The 20,308-nt window shown below is 47.1% G+C and overlaps 1 protein-coding gene across 1 annotated transcript in view; it reads left to right on the top strand.

The window, feature by feature from the left end:
• The window catches only part of zanl (zonadhesin, like), a gene marked incomplete at both ends in the record, with an annotated part of 51,179 nt that overhangs the window by 12,332 nt on the left and 18,539 nt on the right, over nucleotides 1-20,308 (top strand). The window contains 19 exons of the mRNA XM_079257518.1: nucleotides 182-325; nucleotides 718-825; nucleotides 1,238-1,407; nucleotides 1,514-1,716; nucleotides 1,819-1,963; nucleotides 2,184-2,377; nucleotides 2,507-2,648; nucleotides 3,250-3,494; nucleotides 3,628-3,776; nucleotides 3,962-4,090; nucleotides 4,200-4,338; nucleotides 4,541-4,682; nucleotides 5,398-5,594; nucleotides 5,676-5,814; nucleotides 8,093-8,209; nucleotides 8,513-8,637; nucleotides 8,770-8,915; nucleotides 9,105-9,248; nucleotides 9,739-9,846. Coding sequence (XP_079113644.1) covers nucleotides 182-325; nucleotides 718-825; nucleotides 1,238-1,407; nucleotides 1,514-1,716; nucleotides 1,819-1,963; nucleotides 2,184-2,377; nucleotides 2,507-2,648; nucleotides 3,250-3,494; nucleotides 3,628-3,776; nucleotides 3,962-4,090; nucleotides 4,200-4,338; nucleotides 4,541-4,682; nucleotides 5,398-5,594; nucleotides 5,676-5,814; nucleotides 8,093-8,209; nucleotides 8,513-8,637; nucleotides 8,770-8,915; nucleotides 9,105-9,248; nucleotides 9,739-9,846 — 2,886 coding nt within the window. The remainder of the gene's footprint in view (nucleotides 1-181; nucleotides 326-717; nucleotides 826-1,237; nucleotides 1,408-1,513; nucleotides 1,717-1,818; nucleotides 1,964-2,183; nucleotides 2,378-2,506; nucleotides 2,649-3,249; nucleotides 3,495-3,627; nucleotides 3,777-3,961; nucleotides 4,091-4,199; nucleotides 4,339-4,540; nucleotides 4,683-5,397; nucleotides 5,595-5,675; nucleotides 5,815-8,092; nucleotides 8,210-8,512; nucleotides 8,638-8,769; nucleotides 8,916-9,104; nucleotides 9,249-9,738; nucleotides 9,847-20,308) is intronic.

Below are 20,308 nucleotides of genomic sequence, written 5' to 3' on the forward strand. Positions count from 1 at the left end.
TGGATCAATGCAGCTGCTGAATGTTGAGTTCATGACACCCAGAATCAGAACTCAGTCGGTGTTTAAAGATGAACCATTTCTGAATTATTCCTCTCAACACCCAGAATACTGTGGTTCCTCACGAAGAGGAGAAAATGAGAAATTTTCCAAAAAGAATTCAGACACATCTTTGTACCTCCAGCTCCTACTATGACCAGATGTGTGGCCTCTGTGGGGACTACGATGGAAACCCAGGCAACGACTTCACCAAACCAGATGGCACCCTGGTGGGAAACGTCAACGACTTTGGGAACAGCTGGCAGACGGAAGAGGACGAGGATGAATCGTGAGTTCTGAAAAATTTGGACAATTTACTGTTTGAAGAGATGACAGTGAAAACCACGAAGAACTAATTTTGTTAAGAGATTTAATAAGTTTATACCTTTCAGTATTAATACTTTTCGGCATTAACTTGCTGATTGAGACGAGCCAATAGTCTTTTCTAAGGACTATTGTGATGTGAGATGTTAGGGCAACTGGTCTGTAGTCACGTAGTTCAGATGTTTGGGATTTTTTTTTGTTGCTGAAACAAGATAGAAAGTTTTCTACAGCAGGAACTCTTTTCTGACTCAGGCGAACTAACAGTTTTACTGACAGTTAACACTAATTCCCACTGCTGATTCATGTTTGGATCTTCAGCATGGTTCAGTGTTAATCAAATCCACCTGTGCTGTTCAGATGTAATGCAGGAACTAACCCTGATCCGGATTGTGACCCAAACCTGGAGGCTGAGGTGGTGAAACCGGAAAAGTGTGGCAAAATCAAAGACCCTGCTGGACCCTTCAGGTGAGACAAAACCTGTTCTGCGCTTTGTGAGTCACAATCCAGCTCATTCATACACTCACTCTACATCACCTATATTACCCACACCATGAGTTCAGTTGTCTGACACACCAGATGCCAGATAGATGGTGGCGTCAGTGTTCATGCCACCATCTATGAATAGTGTTTTTTTTTAAACTCACATTTTAAACAGTTTGGTCCTCTTCCTCCTCTTCTTCCTCCTAGTGTAACAGCCTATGTCTTTGTTCCAGGGAGTGTATCAGAGTGGTGGATCCTACTCCGTTCTTCCTCCTCTTCTTCCTCCTGGTGTAACAGCCTATGTCTTTGTTCCAGGGAGTGTATCAGAGTGGTGGATCCTACTCCGTTCTTCCTCCTCTTCTTCCTCCTGGTGTAACAGCCTATGTCTTTGTTCCAGGGAGTGTATCAGAGTGGTGGATCCTACTCCGTTCTTCCAGAGCTGTGTATACGACATGTGCCAGCTGAACGGCCAGCAGCAGGTGCTGTGTGACCAGCTCCAGGCCTACACTGATGCCTGCAACCAGGCCGGCGCCAAAGTCCACCAGTGGAGAACTCCAGAGTTCTGTCGTGAGTTCCAAACTACCAAACAGGATCATCTATAGGAGGAGAAGTTTCCACACCCTAACCTTTCTCTTCCCTCCCCCCTCACCATCCTCCCTTGTTCCGGCTGCAGCCCTGGCCTGTCCTCCCAACAGCTCCTACTCCCTGTGTGTGAGCTCATGTCCTGAAACCTGTGTGGGTGTGACGGGACCATCTGGCTGTGAGGATGTGTGTGTGGAGGGCTGTGAGTGTAACCCGGGTTTCATCCTGAGTGACGACCGCTGCGTGTCTCTGGCAGACTGTGGTTGTGTGGACACCAGTGGAGACTACCACCCTGTAAGTGGAGCAGACTTTAAACCAGTCTGCAGCTGTCACATCATCACATCACTACAGTTTGAAGATATTCTCCATGTGTTTAATCTGCACTGTGTTCAACAGGTGGGTGATGACTGGTACTTAAAGGGTTGTGAGCAAAAATGTGAGTGTTACAGTGGAGGTCTGATCCACTGTTATAACACCAGTTGTGAACCAACAACAGAGAGTTGCCAACTTTATGATGGAGAGTATGAATGCCGTCCAGTGGGTACGTCTATTACTGAGAAAGAACTTTACACGATCAGTAAATACTTAATAAATGAACCCATTCTTATATGTACTTTGGTGTGTGTGTACAGTTTCGACAACACCTGGACCAACCACACCTAAACCAACTACCAAACCACCAAGTATGACATGTCCTTCTTGATATTTCAGTCATATTTCATACAGAAACTCATTCTTTCATTGTCTTATTCTGCACACAGATCCCTGTCCTCCTAATGCAGAGTATATAGATTGTGGTCCAGCTTGTATCCCCACTTGTATGGCACCCTCTACCAACTGTTCTGGCTCATGTATCAGTGGCTGTTTCTGCAAACCAGGATACGTCTTCAAGGGACGACACTGTGTGCCACTGGATAAATGTGGCTGTTTGGATGACCAGAATAACTATTATGAGGTAAGACGCCATAATTAGTTTTCTGGTATGAAGAGTGTTTTTGGGAAGAAATATGAGTAAAGAGTATGTTAGCTGTAGTTTTGTTTTGGAGCAGAATTATAATTGGTCTGTTTTTCCATTTTGTTCCAGCCTGGTGAGGTTGTATTTGGAGATGGATGTACAAAGCTGTGTCGCTGTGTGGGTAACTACACTTTGGAATGTGTTGATAACTCCTGTGACCCCACTGAAGAGTGTCGAGAGATTAATGGTGTTGCGGGCTGTTATCCTAAAGGTAATTATGTTTTTATAAAGGCATGACAATATGTTCCTGAATTTCAAATTTGAAGTGAGATACTTGAAACTGAACAGAAAGTCCAATATGAACCTGTCTGGTGTGTTGTAGTTGGTTATTTGTGCCCTACAGAGGTTATCCAAATTAAATGGCATGTTTGACAGTGGGTTGTTTAAGGGAGCATTCACACCATGGCAAACAGAAGGGCTCAGTTTGATACTGCATGGAAAAACGTCACACATCCAGTGTTGATGCTGTTGGGTTTCCACAACAGTTTTTCTGTTTGTTTGGTCAGAGTTTAATTGTGGTCTGCAGGTGTTGCTATTGGATGGTGTTTTGCGCATAAGAAACCATTCTCAGTTCATGCACTATGTTATGCTAGAAAGATGTCTTTGTGCACTGTCACTTCTGAGATGGGCTTATTGCAGCTTACGCCAAGTAACCAGGTAGTGTGACGCAGACCTGAACACCAGAAAGATAGGCCTCTGGGTGGGACTGAGTTACCTCTGCTTAGCATGTGTGAAATGTCAGAAAAACAGTGGAGCCAAAATTAAACACCAATTACAACTAATGTGTATTTTCTCACTTGTTCTACCACTAGGTACATCCACTTGCATTGCATCTGGTGATCCTCACTACAACACCTTTGACAGACGTAAATACAATTTCATGGGAATCTGTAGCTACCTGATGTCTGCACCCTGCAACGACACAAGTCTGCCATACTTTGAGGTCCATACTGACAATGAAAATCGATATAACAGACCCACCATCTCCTATGTGAAGGCTGTACATGTATATGTGCACATGCGGAAAATCTCCATCCTCAAAGGTGGTACTGTGCAGGTAAGAATGGAGGGCATGAACTGCAGAACTATCATAGACATCACTCACAGACCTCTCAGTGAAAGGTAGTATAGTTTTGATACTTTATCTGAAAACGTTTCCTCCATAATATGCACCTCCTTTTTCCATATAGATAAATGGGACCAACACCAACCTACCAGTGGGTCCAGCCCCTGGTGTTTCTGTGTTCAAGTCGGGAAAACATTACACCGTGTCCATGGATTTTGGTGTAACTGTTCGCTATGATGGAAACCATTTCATGGATATCAAAGTGATCAAGGAGTGAGTTTGGCCTAAACTACAGCTCATTTTGTCTTTACATGTGATTTTAGCAGAGGACTTACTTCAGCTGTTCCCACACAGACAAGTGTTTAGTGGAGGCAGTCTAATATCTCTGAATGAACTTTTGTTCTGACTTGTTATATGTACTACAAAACTGTAAATTTGCTTGTGTGTGTGATTTGCAGCTATCAGGATAAACTGTGTGGACTGTGTGGAGACTATAATGGCAATGCTAAAGATGATTTCCGTAAACCAGATGGAACAATGACAACCAATGCCAATGAGTTTGGACATAGCTGGAATACTGATCCTGAGTGAGTCATGCACAGAGTACTTCATGCACCAACCAATGTGGACAAATTAGTTATTTCAGACTGTAATAAAGAAAGACAACGTATAACTTAATAACTTCTGTGTTGGCAGGTGTAATAAGAAACCCAACAGCACCATTCCTGGATGTGATGAAGAAGAGGAAGAACTTTATGAGAGCTCTGGATACTGTGGTATCCTGCTGGACAAAAAGGGTCCATTTGCTGTGTGCCACCCCAAAGTCAACCCCAATGTACGTCAACGATCATGTATATGTTCACTGTCTGATGTTTAGAGGATCCAGTTCTGTTCTGCTGAGTTTTATGGACTTTGTTCTACTATGAACTACAAGTAAATACAGGTTGCGGTCACTGCAGCCACAGGGAATCCTGAATGTCTGTTCTGAGATATCAGTCAGAACGATGTACCTCAACAAACTGATTATGTGTTTTCAGAATTACTTCAGAGACTGTTTGTTTGACTTATGTGAGCTGGATGGAGCCAAGCCCATTCTGTGTGAAGCCATTGAAGCCTACGTCAATGAGTGCCAGGACCGTGGGGTCAATATTGGATCCTGGAGGAATGAAACCTTTTGCCGTAAGCATTGGGCCAATGAATGCTGGGTGGAGTGGAAGATTGTTACACTGATCCATGACTTTATGAGACAGCGTTCTGAAGCAACATGGAGGACCAAGATAGAGAAACCTGAAAAGAATAAAATCCTCAACTCTAAGCAGGTTGAGAAGTGGGGCCCCTGTGTAGCTGGACCATACCCTGCAGTACCCCTTCTTAAATCTGGGGACCGTCATCCATGATTTCAGTGTAGCCAACTCTCCAACAACGCTGACATACTGCAGCAGACGCATGTCAACCAAGGTGTTCCCACAGTATCCAGAGCCTTGAGGAAATCTGAGTGGATTTCTTCTCTCCCTGGTGGCAATCTTTAGACTGAAAGTTATGGATTCACTCAAAAACTGTCCCATATCTTAATTTGGGAATTAGACTTTCTGATACGTTGTGACTCATTTTGAAAATGAAGAGCATCAATATGCTCTGACTCTGCTTAGTTCTCAGAGCACTAAAACCAGTCTGAGTAAGGTGAAAGTTTTGTGTTGGATCATGTGGTTCATATGAGGACTCAGTGAAGAACAGATACATTAGTCAGGAGTTGGGAATGTATTCTGTTGTACTGGAGACGAATGGGATTCAGAATCTTCAAGACAATGTCTTGGAAGCAACTGGTTTATTCAGAACAGTTTGTAATGCATCTTTTGCAGATTCACTTCTGATTTCAGTCTGTTGTTTTTTCCAGCACTGAGCTGCCCCCCCAACAGCCACTATGAGCCCTGTGCAGACCCCTGTCAGGAGACGTGCTCTGGAAAACCTCCGTCATGTGGTGGGCCTTGCTCAGAGGGCTGTGTGTGTGATCCTGGTTTCGTCTTGAGTGCTGGAAAATGTGTGAAGAAGAATTCGTGTGGCTGCAAACACACCAATGGCCAGTACTACCAGGTAGAGGGAGTGCTAAAGTCTGAAATATGTGTGTGTGTGTGTGTGTGTGTTGGAGTCTGAAATGTGTTGTGTCTGTTTCAGCCTGGAGAGGAATTTTACGTGGAAGACTGTAAACTCAAGTGTAGATGTGACGCCCCGTTTGTCACCTGCTTTGCCTCCGACTGCCCTCCGATGCACGAGTGTAAACTCCAGGACGGAGAGCTGGGCTGTTATCCCACTGGTAAGTTAACAGCAGCTGCAAAACCAGGAGAGTCAGAAGAAAACGTGTTCAAAGCTGAACACCAACACTCTGCTGTTTAACGTCACTTTCTTAAAACTCTCACACAGGTTTAATAACTCGGTCTCGTGATAAATTCTGTGTTGTTCCCGAAAAACCACGTATGACCATCCATTCTCTGCTGCTTATCCGGGGTCGGATCACGGGGGCAGCAGCCTAAGCACGGAAGCCCAGAGTTCCCTCTCCCCAGCCCCATCTGCCAACTCTACAGGTGGAATCCCAAGGCATTCCCAGGCCACTCGAGAGATCTAATCCCTCCAGTGTGTCCAGGGTCTCCTCCCGCAGGGACGTGCCTGGAACACCTCACCAGGGAGGCGTCCAGAATGGATCCTGACCAGGACCTCTCCTGGCTGCTCTTGATGCGGAGGAGCAAGCGGCTCTACTCTGAACCCGAGCTTCTCACCCTATCTCTAAGGGAGAGCCCGGCCACCCTGTGGAGGAAACTCATTTCATTGTATGTGAGATCTCGTTCTTTTGGTCACGACCCACAGCTCATGACCATAGGTGAGGGTAGGAATGTAGATCGACTGGTAAATCGAGAGCTTTGCCTTCTGGCTCAACTCCTTCTTTACCATGACAGATCGGCGCTGAGTCCACATTACTGCAGACGCCGCACCGATTACCTGCTGATCTCAAGCTCCATCCTTCCCTTACTCATGAACAAGACCCCGAGATACTTAAACTCCTCCACTTGAGGCAGGACCTCACTCCCGACCCAGAGAGGGCAATCCACCTTATTCTGGCTGAGGAGCATGGTCTCAGATTTGGAGGCGCTGATTCTCATCCCAGCTGCTTCACAATCGGGTGCAAATCGCTCAAGTGAGAGCTGGAGATCATGGCAAGATGATGCCAACAGGACCACATCATCTGCAACAAATAGAGACCCAATCCCAAGGTCACCAAACCAGATCCCTCAACACCTTTGCTGCGCCTAGAAATTCTGTCCATAAAAGTTATGAACAGAATCGGTGATAAAGGGCAGCCTTGGCGGAGTTCAACCCCTACTGGAAACAAATCCGACTTACTGCCAGCAATGTAGACAAAGCTTTGACACCTGTCTTATACGGACCGGACAGCTTGTACAAAGGGGTACCCCATACTCCCAGATTACCCTCCATAGGAGCCCCTGGGGGACATGGTTGAACGCCTTCTCCAAGTCCACAAAGGACATGTAGACTGGTTGACCCAACTCCCAGGCCCCCTCCAGCACCCCAAAGAGGGTATAGAGCTGGTCCAGTCTTCCGCGACCAGGACGAAAACCACTCTGCTCCTCCTCAATCTGAGATTCGACTACCCGATGGACCCTCCTCTCCAGGACCCCTGAATAGACCTTTCCAGGGAGGCTGAGGAGTGTGATCCCCCTGTAATTGGAGCACACCCTCTGGTCCCCCTTCTTAAAAAGGGGGACCACCACCCCAATCTGCCAGTCCAGGGGCACTGTACCCAATGTCCATGTGATGCTGCAGAGATGTGTCAGCCAGAACAGCCCCACAGTATCCAGAGACATAAGGAACTCTGGGCATATCTCATCCACCCCCGGGGCCTTGTCACTAAGGAGCTTTTTAACCACCTCAGCGACCTCAGCCCCTGAGATAGGAAAGTCCCCCCCTTGAGTCCCCCAGCTCTCCTTCCTCATCGGAAGTCATGTTGGTAGGATTGAGGAGGTCTTGGAAGTATTCCTTCCACTGACCCACAACGTCCCAAGTTGAGGTCAGCAGCTCCCCATCTCCACTGTACAGAGCATTGACAGAGGACTGCTTCCTCTCTTGAATCGCCAGATGGTTGACCAGAATCGGCCTCGAAGCCGTCCTGAAGTCGTTCTCCATAGCCTCGCTGAACTGTTCCTAACCCCAAGTTTTTGCCTTGACAACCAGACGCTTGCTCTCATGCCCCACCCCCAGGGCTGGCTGTAGAGAGGGGCCTCGGAGACTAGCGTCCAAGCAAGGGAACACTTCTGCCAATGGTCGTCATCATCATGGGGGTTGTTGAGCCGCACTTAGTCCCTCCCCTAGACACCTGTTTGCCATGGGTGACCCTACCAGGGGCATAAAGCCCCACACAACATAGCTGCTAGGATATTTAGGACACACAAACCCCTCCACCACGATAAGGTGGCGGCTCAGGGAGGGGGACCATGGATTACTTCTTTAAAAAAATAAGTAATCCATAGTCCCCTCCCTGACCAGGTATAACTGCTTTAAAACTATCCCGTCTCTCTCAGGCTCTCAGGACTGTGTGGTCTCTGGGGATCCTCACTACAACACATTTGACAAGAGGTTCTTCAGCTTCATGGGAACTTGCACCTACACGCTTGCCAGAACATGCAGGAACTCCACAGGTAGGAGAACACTGACACACTGATGTCGGAATAAACTCACTGTGGTAATTGTTGTGGTTTATCTGTCTGTCTGTTGGCATTTAGAGTTCTGGACAGACATCTGGACAGGGAACTAAACAGGGATCAGGATCCTGATACTTTTTCTATTCAACAGTAACATGACCTGAATCCGTGTTTCAGATGTTTTATTTGGTGGAAAAACCAAACATATTAGTGTTTCAGTAATCCTGACCAGAAATTTAAGAATTTTATTCAAGACATCCAGTTTAGGTCGGTTGTGAATGTTAACTGGTCCGTGTGCAGGTCCCTGGTTCTCCGTGGAGGGAAAGAATGAAGAGAGAGGAGTTCCAGGTCTGTCATATCTGAGGAAACTTTACGTCACTGTGAATGGGATCACTGTGACCCTGATGAAAGCCAGGAGAACTCTGGTCAGTATGAACAGATCTGCTCATCATATTCATCCTCCCTGAGCTCAGACTCTGGACCTTTGTTAGCTGAAGCAGCAGACAGGTGTGAGGTGATGTTTTCGTGGTTTCAGCCTCTCCTCCTCCATCATGCAGGTCAACGGTGTCCGTGTAGCACTTCCACACTCCCCCTCCCCTCTCATGTCCCTCAGCCTGGCCGGTCAGTACATCACTCTACAAACCCCCTTTGGCCTGCAGGTCCGTTGGGATGGAAACCATTACGCCCAGATCTCAGTTCCCAGGTTGGTGCAGAACATTAGGAGAAGTGTTGTGTTGAGTTCATGACACCCAGAAGCAGAACTCAGCCGGTGTTTAAAGATGAACCATTTCTGAATTATTCCTCTCAACACCCAGAATACTGTGGTTCCTCACGAAGAGGAGAAAATGAGAAATTTTCCAAAAAGAATTCAGACACATCTTTGTTCCTCCAGCTCCTACTTTGACCAGATGTGTGGCCTCTGTGGGGACTACGATGGAAACCCAGGCAACGACTTCACCAAACCAGATGGCACCCTGGTGGGAAACGTCAACGACTTTGGGAACAGCTGGCAGACGGAAGAGGACGAGGATGAATCGTGAGTTCTGAAAAATTTGGACAATTTACTGTTTGAAGAGATGACAGTGAAAACCATGAAGAACTAATTTTGTTAAGAGATTTAATAAGTTCATACCTTTCAGTATTAATACTTTTCGGCATTAACTTGCTGATTGAGACGAGCCAATAGTCTTTTCTAAGGACTATTGTGATGTGAGATGTTAGGGCAACTGGTCTGTAGTCACGTAGTTCAGATGTTTGGGATTTTTTTTTGTTGCTGAAACAAGGTAGAAAGTTCCACAGCAGGAACTCTTTTCTGACTCTTCTAAGTGTCTTCAAAGTGTATAGCTCAAAGGGGTGGTTAACTTTAAGACTACTCACAAAATTGAGATATTGGTGAATACAGGGCAGACAGTCTAGCATCATATGGGACCTTTAACAATGATATAGCTAACAGATAGCTTAGTAATTCCCACAGTTTGGATCTGCAGCATGAAATAGTCTGAATCAAATCTTCCTTTGCTGTTTAGATGTACCGCAGGGACAAAGCCGGACCCAGATTGTGACCCAATACTGGAGGCCGAGGTGGTGAAACCGAACAAGTGCGGCAAGATCAACGACACTGCCGGACCCTTCAGGTGAGACAAAAATCTGTTCTGTGGTGTTTAAGTGTGGGTCCAGATCCAGATATGGGATCTTCCTTATAAAACTTAAAAGTCATTAGGCTTGTTTGACCTTGGCTATATGCAGCGCAGCATATCTGGACGCAAGGGATTGTGGTCTGGAAAATGTGATCATGTCATGTGACCATAAAACATTGTGGAACTCCCCGACATACAGCCTTGGCACTTCATACTGCAATCAGCTAATTTCTACTAAAGCTGAACAGGCTGTTGTTTGGCTTCACATAGCAACAAAACATGTATCGCAGCCTACAAGTTATTACACTTATAAACCTGAAGCATAACTATAAGTTATGTCAACATAACATGGGACATCATTTCACAAATACTTTGGATTTGTTTTATTTAAAGAGACATAATACAAGGACTTATAGGTGGATAACCTACCTTTTTCTCATGCCAACTTTGTGCACCCCCTCATGTTGTTCATGGTATAATATTAATAATAATAATAATAATAATAATAATAATAATAATAATAATAATAATAATAATAATAATAATAATGATAAAAATAATAATAATAATAATAATAATTATTATAATGATGAATACATTGCATTCAAAGATGTCTTTCAGACGCCCACCACATATAAGATTAGATTAGAAAGCTTTTGTTGTCTTTGCACAACCACAGACAGCTATAGCTGTAGAAGCTGCAGAGGCTGCAAGGTGGTGCTGGTTCCTAATATAGGTTGAAAGTAAACAATAGGAACAAATAGAAATGAAACAAATTAAGTGAGAACCTACAGTACATTTGAATTTGCAATAGTTTAGATAAATGCTGTGAGATCTTCCATTCTTCCAGTTTTAACATCACAGAACTTGTCCGTCCTTGGTTACTCTGATTTTATAGCTCGACCTGATGACTGAGGATTGATGCATGTTCAGACGGTAGACAGACGTATGTTCAGACGGTAGACAGACGTATGTTCTGACGGTAGACAGACGTATGTTCAGACGGTAGACAGACGTATGTTCTGATGGTAGACAGATGTATGTTCAGACGGTAGACAGATGGATGTTCAGACGGTAGACAGACGTATGTTCAGACGGTAGACAGACGTATGTTCTGACGGTAGACAGACGTATGTTCTGATGGTAGACAGATGTATGTTCAGACGGTAGACAGATGTATGTTCAGACGGTAGACAGACGTATGTTCAGACGGTAGACAGACGTATGTTCTGACGGTAGACAGACGTATGTTCTGATGGTAGACAGATGTATGTTCAGACGGTAGACAGATGGATGTTCAGACGGTAGACAGACGTATGTTCAGACGGTAGACAGACGTATGTTCTGACGGTAGACAGACGTATGTTCTGATGGTAGACAGACGGATGTTCAGACGGTAGACAGACGGATGTTCAGACGGTAGACAGACGTACGTTCAGACGGTGGACAGACGGATGTTCAGACGGTAGACAGACGGATGTTCAGACGGTAGACAGACGGATGTTCAGAAGGTAGACAGACGGATGTTCAGACGGTAGACAGATGTATGTTCAGACGGTAGACAGACGGATGTTCAGACGGTAGACAGACGGATGTTCAGACGGTAGACAGACGGATGTTCAGACGGTAGACAGACGGATGTTCAGACGGTAGAAAGATGTATGTTCAGACGGTAGGCAGATGTATGTTCAGACGGTAGACAGATGTATGTTCAGACGGTAGACAGACGGATGTTCAGACGGTAGGCAGACAGATGTTCAGACGGTAGACAGACGGATGTTCTGACGGTAGACAGACGTATGTTCAGACGGTAGACAGACGTATGTTCTGATGGTAGACAGATGTATGTTCAGACGGTAGACAGATGGATGTTCAGACGGTAGACAGACGTATGTTCTGATGGTAGACAGATGTATGTTCAGACGGTAGACAGACGGATGTTCAGACGGTAGACAGACGTACGTTCAGACGGTGGACAGACGGATGTTCAGACGGTAGACAGACGGATGTTCAGACGGTAGACAGACGGATGTTCAGACGGTAGACAGACGGATGTTCAGACGGTAGACAGATGTATGTTCAGACGGTAGACAGATGTATGTTCAGACGGTAGACAGATGTATGTTCAGACGGTAGACAGACGGATGTTCAGACGGTAGACAGACAGATGTTCAGACGGTAGACAGACGGATGTTCTGACGGTAGACAGACGTATGTTCAGACGGTAGACAGACGTATGTTCTGATGGTAGACAGATGTATGTTCAGACGGTAGACAGATGTATGTTCAGACGGTAGACAGACGGATGTTCAGACGGTAGACAGACGGATGTTCAGACGGTAGACAGACGGATGTTCAGACGGTAGACAGATGGATGTTCAGACGGTAGACAGACGGATGTTCAGACGGTAGACGGACGTATGTTCTGACGGTGGACAGACGTATGTTCAGACGGTAGACAGGCGTATGTTCTGACGGTAGACAGATGTATGTTCAGACGGTAGACAGACGGATGTTCAGACGGTAGACAGATGTATGTTCAGACGGTAGACAGACGTATGTTCAGACGGTAGACAGACGGATGTTCAGACGGTAGACAGACGGATGTTCAGACGGTAGACAGATGTATGTTCAGACGGTAGACAGACGGATGTTCAGACGGTAGACAGATGTATGTTCAGACGGTAGACAGACGGATGTTCAGACGGTAGACAGATGTATGTTCAGACGGTAGACAGATGTATGTTCAGACGGTAGACAGACGGATGTTCAGACGGTAGACAGATGTATGTTCAGACGGTAGACAGACGTATGTTCAGACGGTAGACAGACGGATGTTCAGACGGTAGACAGGCGTATGTTCTGACGGTAGACAGATGTATGTTCAGACGGTAGACAGGCGTATGTTCAGACGGTAGACAGATGTATGTTCAGACGGTAGACAGATGTATGTTCTGACGGTAGACAGACGTATGTTCAGACGGTAGACAGGCGTATGTTCAGACGGTAGACAGATGTATGTTCAGACGGTAGACAGATGTATGTTCAGACGGTAGACAGATGTATGTTCAGACGGTAGACAGACGTATGTTCAGACGGTAGACAGACGTATGTTCAGACGGTAGACAGGCGTATGTTCAGACGGTAGACAGATGTATGTTCAGACGGTAGACAGATGTATGTTCTGACGGTAGACAGATGTATGTTCAGACGGTAGACAGATGTATGTTCAGACGGTAGACAGACGTATGTTCAGACGGTAGACAGACGGATGTTCAGACGGTAGACAGACGTATGTTCAGACGGTAGACAGGCGTATGTTCAGACGGTAGACAGGCGTATGTTCAGACGGTGGACAGACGGATGTTCAGACGGTAGACAGACGTATGTTCAGACGGTAGACAGATGTATGTTCAGACGGTAGACAGACGGATGTTCAGACGGTAGACAGACATATATTCAGACGGTAGACAGACGGATGTTCAGACGGTAGACAGACGTATGTTCAGACGGTAGACAGATGTATGTTCAGACGGTAGACAGACGGATGTTCAGACGGTAGACAGACGTATGTTCAGACGGTAGACAGACGGATGTTCAGACGGTAGACAGGCGTATGTTCAGACGGTAGACAGATGTATGTTCTGACGGTGGACAGACGTATGTTCAGACGGTAGACAGACGGATGTTCAGACGGTAGACAGACGAATGTTCAGACGGTGGACAGACGGATGTGCAGACGGTAGACAGACGTATGTTCAGACGGTAGACAGACGCATGTTCAGACGGTGGACAGACGGATGTTCAGACGGTAGACAGACGAATGTTCAGACGGTGGACAGACGGATGTTCAGACGGTAGACAGACGAATGTTCAGACGGTGGACAGACGGATGTTCAGACGGTAGACAGACGGATGTTCAGACGGTAGACAGACGAATGTTCAGACGGTGGACAGACGGATGTGCAGACGGTAGACAGACGTATGTTCAGACGGTAGACAGACGCATGTTCAGACGGTGGACAGACGGATGTTCAGACGGTAGACAGACGAATGTTCAGACGGTGGACAGACGGATGTTCAGACGGTAGACAGACGAATGTTCAGACGGTGGACAGACGGATGTTCAGACGGTAGACAGACGGATGTTCAGATGGTAGACAGATGTATGTTCTGACGGTAGACAGACGAATGTTCAGACGGTAGACAGACGGATGTTCAGACGGTAGACAGACGAATGTTCAGACGGTGGACAGACGGATGTTCAGACGGTAGACAGACGAATGTTCAGACGGTGGACAGACGGATGTTCAGACGGTAGACAGACGGATGTTCAGACGGTAGACAGACGGATGTTCAGACGGTTGACAGACGGATGTTCAGACGGTAGACAGACGAATGTTCAGACGGTGGACAGACGGATGTTCAGGCGGTAGACAGACGGATGTTTAGACGGTAGACAGATGTATGTTCAGACGGTAGACAGACGGATGTTCAGACGGTTGACAGACGGATGTTCAGACGGTAGACAGACGGATGTTCAGACGGTTGACAGACGTATGTTCAGACGGTAGACAGATGTATGTTCTGACGGTGGACAGACGTATGTTCTGACGGTAGACAGATGTATGTTCAGATGGTAGACAGACGTATGTTCAGACGGTAGACAGACGGATGTTCAGACGGTAGACAGACGTTTGTTCAGACGGTAGACAGACGGATGTTCAGACGATAGACAGATGTATGTTCAGACGGTAGACAGACGTTTGTTCAGACGGTTGACAGACGGATGTTCAGACGGTAGACAGACGGATGTTCAGACGGTTGACAGACGTATGTTCAGACGATAGACAGATGTATGTTCTGACGGTGGACAGACGTATGTTCTGACGGTAGACAGATGTATGTTCAGATGGTAGACAGATGTATGTTCAGACGGTAGACAGACGGATGTTCAGACGGTAGACAGACGTTTGTTCAGACGGTAGACAGACGGATGTTCAGACGATAGACAGATGTATGTTCAGACGGTAGACAGACGTTTGTTCAGACGGTAGACAGACGGATGTTCAGACGGTAGACAGATGTATGTTTAGATGGTAGACAGACGGATGTTCAGACGGTAGATAGATGTATGTTCAGACGGTGGACAGATGTATGTTCAGACGGTAGACAGACGAATGTTCAGACGGTAGACAGACGGATGTTCAGACGGTAGACAGACGGATGTTCAGACGGTAGACAGACGGATGTTCAGACGGTAGACAGATGTATGTTCAGACGGTAGACAGACGTATGTTCAGACGGTAGACAGACGTTTGTTCAGACGGTAGACAGACGATGTTCAGACGGTAGACAGATGTATGTTCAGACGGTAGGCAGACGTATGTTCAGACGGTAGACAGACGTTTGTTCAGACGGTAGACAGACGAATGTTCAGACGGTAGACAGACGGATGTTCAGACGGTAGACAGACGGATGTTCAGACGGTAGACAGATGTATGTTTAGATGGTAGACAGACAAATGTTCAGACGGTGGACAGATGGATGTTCAGACGGTAGACAGACGCATGTTCAGACGGTGGACAGACGGATGTTCAGACGGTAGACAGACGAATGTTCAGACGGTGGACAGACGGATGTTCAGACGGTAGACAGACGGATGTTCAGACGGTAGACAGACGGATGTTCAGACGGTAGACAGACGAATGTTCAGACGGTAGACAGATGTATGTTCAGACGGTAGACAGACACATGTTCAGACGGTGGACAGACGGATGTTCAGACGGTAGACAGACGAATGTTCAGACGGTAGACAGACGAATGTTCAGACGGTAGACAGACGAATGTTCAGACGGTGGACAGACGGATGTGCAGACGGTAGACAGACGGATGTTCAGACGGTAGACAGGCGTATGTTCAGACGGTAGACAGACGTATGTTCAGACGGTAGACAGGCGTATGTTCAGACGGTAGACAGATGTATGTTCAGACGGTAGACAGATGTATGTTCTGACGGTAGACAGATGTATGTTCAGACGGTAGACAGATGTATGTTCAGACGGTAGACAGACGTATGTTCAGACGGTAGACAGACGGATGTTCAGACGGTAGACAGACGTATGTTCAGACGGTAGACAGGCGTATGTTCAGACGGTAGACAGGCGTATGTTCAGACGGTGGACAGACGGATGTTCAGACGGTAGACAGACGTATGTTCAGACGGTAGACAGATGTATGTTCAGACGGTAGACAGACGGATGTTCAGACGGTAGACAGACATATATTCAGACGGTAGACAGACGGATGTTCAGACGGTAGACAGACGTATGTTCAGACGGTAGACAGATGTATGTTCAGACGCTAGACAGACGGATGTTCAGACGGTAGACAGACGTATGTTCAGACGGTAGACAGACGGATGTTCAGACGGTAGACAGGCGTATGTTCAGACGGTAGACAGATGTATGTTCTGACGGTGGACAGACGTATGTTCAGACGGTAGACAGACGGATGTTCAGACGGTAGACAGACGAATGTTCAGACGGTGGACAGACGGATGTGCAGACGGTAGACAGACGTATGTTCAGACGGTAGACAGACGCATGTTCAGACGGTGGACAGACGGATGTTCAGACGGTAGACAGACGAATGTTCAGACGGTGGACAGACGGATGTTCAGACGGTAGACAGACGAATGTTCAGACGGTGGACAGACGGATGTTCAGACGGTAGACAGACGGATGTTCAGACGGTAGACAGACGAATGTTCAGACGGTGGACAGACGGATGTGCAGACGGTAGACAGACGTATGTTCAGACGGTAGACAGACGCATGTTCAGACGGTGGACAGACGGATGTTCAGACGGTAGACAGACGAATGTTCAGACGGTGGACAGACGGATGTTCAGACGGTAGACAGACGAATGTTCAGACGGTGGACAGACGGATGTTCAGACGGTAGACAGACGGATGTTCAGATGGTAGACAGATGTATGTTCTGACGGTAGACAGACGAATGTTCAGACGGTAGACAGACGGATGTTCAGACGGTAGACAGACGAATGTTCAGACGGTGGACAGACGGATGTTCAGACGGTAGACAGACGAATGTTCAGACGGTGGACAGACGGATGTTCAGACGGTAGACAGACGGATGTTCAGACGGTAGACAGACGGATGTTCAGACGGTTGACAGACGGATGTTCAGACGGTAGACAGACGAATGTTCAGACGGTGGACAGACGGATGTTCAGGCGGTAGACAGACGGATGTTTAGACGGTAGACAGATGTATGTTCAGACGGTAGACAGACGGATGTTCAGACGGTTGACAGACGGATGTTCAGACGGTTGACAGACGTATGTTCAGACGGTAGACAGATGTATGTTCTGACGGTGGACAGACGTATGTTCTGACGGTAGACAGATGTATGTTCAGATGGTAGACAGACGTATGTTCAGACGGTAGACAGACGTTTGTTCAGACGGTAGACAGACGGATGTTCAGACGGTAGACAGATGTATGTTCAGACGGTAGACAGACGTTTGTTCAGACGGTAGACAGACGGATGTTCAGACGGTAGACAGATGTATGTTTAGATGGTAGACAGACGGTGGACAGACGGATGTTCAGACGGTAGATAGATGTATGTTCAGACGGTGGACAGATGTATGTTCAGACGGTAGACAGACGAATGTTCAGACGGTAGACAGACGGATGTTCAGACGGTAGACAGACGGATGTTCAGACGGTAGACAGACGGATGTTCAGACGGTAGACAGATGTATGTTCAGACGGTAGACAGACGTATGTTCAGACGGTAGACAGACGTTTGTTCAGACGGTAGACAGATGTATGTTCAGACGGTAGACAGACGAATGTTCAGACGGTAGACAGACGGATGTTCAGACGGTAGACAGACGGATGTTCAGACGGTAGACAGATGTATGTTTAGATGGTAGAAAGACAAATGTTCAGACGGTGGACAGATGGATGTTCAGACGGTAGACAGACGCATGTTCAGACGGTGGACAGACGGATGTTCAGACGGTAGACAGACGAATGTTCAGACGGTGGACAGACGGATGTTCAGACGGTAGACAGACGGATGTTCAGACGGTAGACAGACGGATGTTCAGACGGTAGACAGACGAATGTTCACACGGTAGACAGATGTATGTTTAGATGGTAGACAGACAAATGTTCAGACGGTGGACAGATGGATGTTCAGACGGTAGACAGACACATGTTCAGACGGTGGACAGAAGGATGTTCAGACGGTAGACAGACGAATGTTCAGACGGTAGACAGACGAATGTTCAGACGGTAGACAGACGAATGTTCAGACGGTGGACAGACGGATGTGCAGACGGTAGACAGACGTATGTTCAGACGGTAGACAGGCGTATGTTCAGACGGTAGACAGATGTATGTTCTGACGGTGGACAGACGTATGTTCAGACGGTAGACAGACGGATGTTCAGACGGTAGACAGACGAATGTTCAGACGGTGGACAGACGGATGTGCAGACGGTAGACAGACGTATGTTCAGACGGTAGACAGACGCATGTTCAGACGGTGGACAGACGGATGTTCAGACGGTAGACAGACGAATGTTCAGACGGTGGACAGACGGATGTTCAGACGGTAGACAGACGAATGTTCAGACGGTGGACAGACGGATGTTCAGACGGTAGACAGACGGATGTTCAGACGGTAGACAGACGAATGTTCAGACGGTGGACAGACGGATGTGCAGACGGTAGACAGACGTATGTTCAGACGGTAGACAGACGCATGTTCAGACGGTGGACAGACGAATGTTCAGACGGTGGACAGACGGATGTGCAGACGGTAGACAGACGTATGTTCAGACGGTAGACAGACGGATGTTCAGACGGTAGACAGACGAATGTTCAGACGGTGGACAGACGGATGTTCAGACGGTAGACAGACGAATGTTCAGACGGTGGACAGACGGATGTTCAGACGGTAGACAGACGGATGTTCAGATGGTAGACAGATGTATGTTCAGACGGTAGACAGACGAATGTTCAGACGGTAGACAGACGGATGTTCAGACGGTAGACAGACGAATGTTCAGACGGTGGACAGACGGATGTTCAGACGGTAGACAGACGAATGTTCAGACGGTGGACAGACGGATGTTCAGACGGTAGACAGACGGATGTTCAGACGGTAGACAGACGGATGTTCAGACGGTTGACAGACGGATGTTCAGACGGTAGACAGACGAATGTTCAGACGGTGGACAGACGGATGTTCAGGCGGTAGACAGACGGATGTTTAGACGGTAGACAGATGTATGTTCAGACGGTAGACAGACGGATGTTCAGACGGTAGACAGACGTATGTTCAGACGGTAGACAGATGTATGTTCAGACGGTAGACAGACGTATGTTCAGACGGTAGACAGACGTTTGTTCAGACGGTGGACAGACGGATGTTCAGACGGTAGACAGATGTATGTTCAGATGGTAGACAGACAAATGTTCAGACGGTGGACAGACGTTTGTTCTGACGGTAGACAGACGGATGTTCAGACGGTAGACAGATGTATGTTCAGACGGTAGACAGACGGATGTTCAGACGGTAGACAGACGTATGTTCAGACGGTAGACAGATGTATGTTCAGACGGTAGACAGACGGATGTTCAGACGGTTGACAGACGGATGTTCAGACGGTAGACAGACGAATGTTCAGACGGTGGACAGACGGATGTTCAGACGGTAGACAGACGAATGTTCAGACGGTAGACAGATGTATGTTCAGACGGTAGACAGACGGATGTTCAGACGGTAGACAGATGTATGTTCAGACGGTAGACAGACGTATGTTCAGACGGTAGACAGACGTATGTTCAGACGGTAGACAGATGTATGTTCTGACGGTGGACAGACGTATGTTCTGACGGTAGACAGATGTATGTTCAGATGGTAGACAGACGTATGTTCAGACGGTAGACAGACGTTTGTTCAGACGGTAGACAGACGGATGTTCAGACGGTAGACAGATGTATGTTCAGACGGTAGACAGACGTTTGTTCAGACGGTAGACAGACGGATGTTCAGACGGTAGACAGATGTATGTTTAGATGGTAGACAGACGGTGGACAGACGGATGTTCAGACGGTAGACAGACGGATGTTCAGACGGTAGACAGATGTATGTTCAGACGGTAGACAGACGTATGTTCAGACGGTAGACAGACGTTTGTTCAGACGGTAGACAGACGGATGTTCAGACGGTAGACAGATGTATGTTTAGATGGTAGACAGACAAATGTTCAGACGGTGGACAGACGAATGTTCAGACGGTAGACAGACGGATGTTCAGACGGTAGACAGACGGTGGACAGACGGATGTTCAGACGGTAGACAGACGCATGTTCAGACGGTGGACAGACGGATGTTCAGACGGTAGACAGACGGATG

The sequence above is a fragment of the Telmatherina bonti genome (genome assembly GCF_933228915.1).
Source record: "Telmatherina bonti genome assembly, chromosome: 18".
Taxonomy (NCBI): Eukaryota; Metazoa; Chordata; class Actinopteri; order Atheriniformes; family Telmatherinidae; genus Telmatherina; species Telmatherina bonti.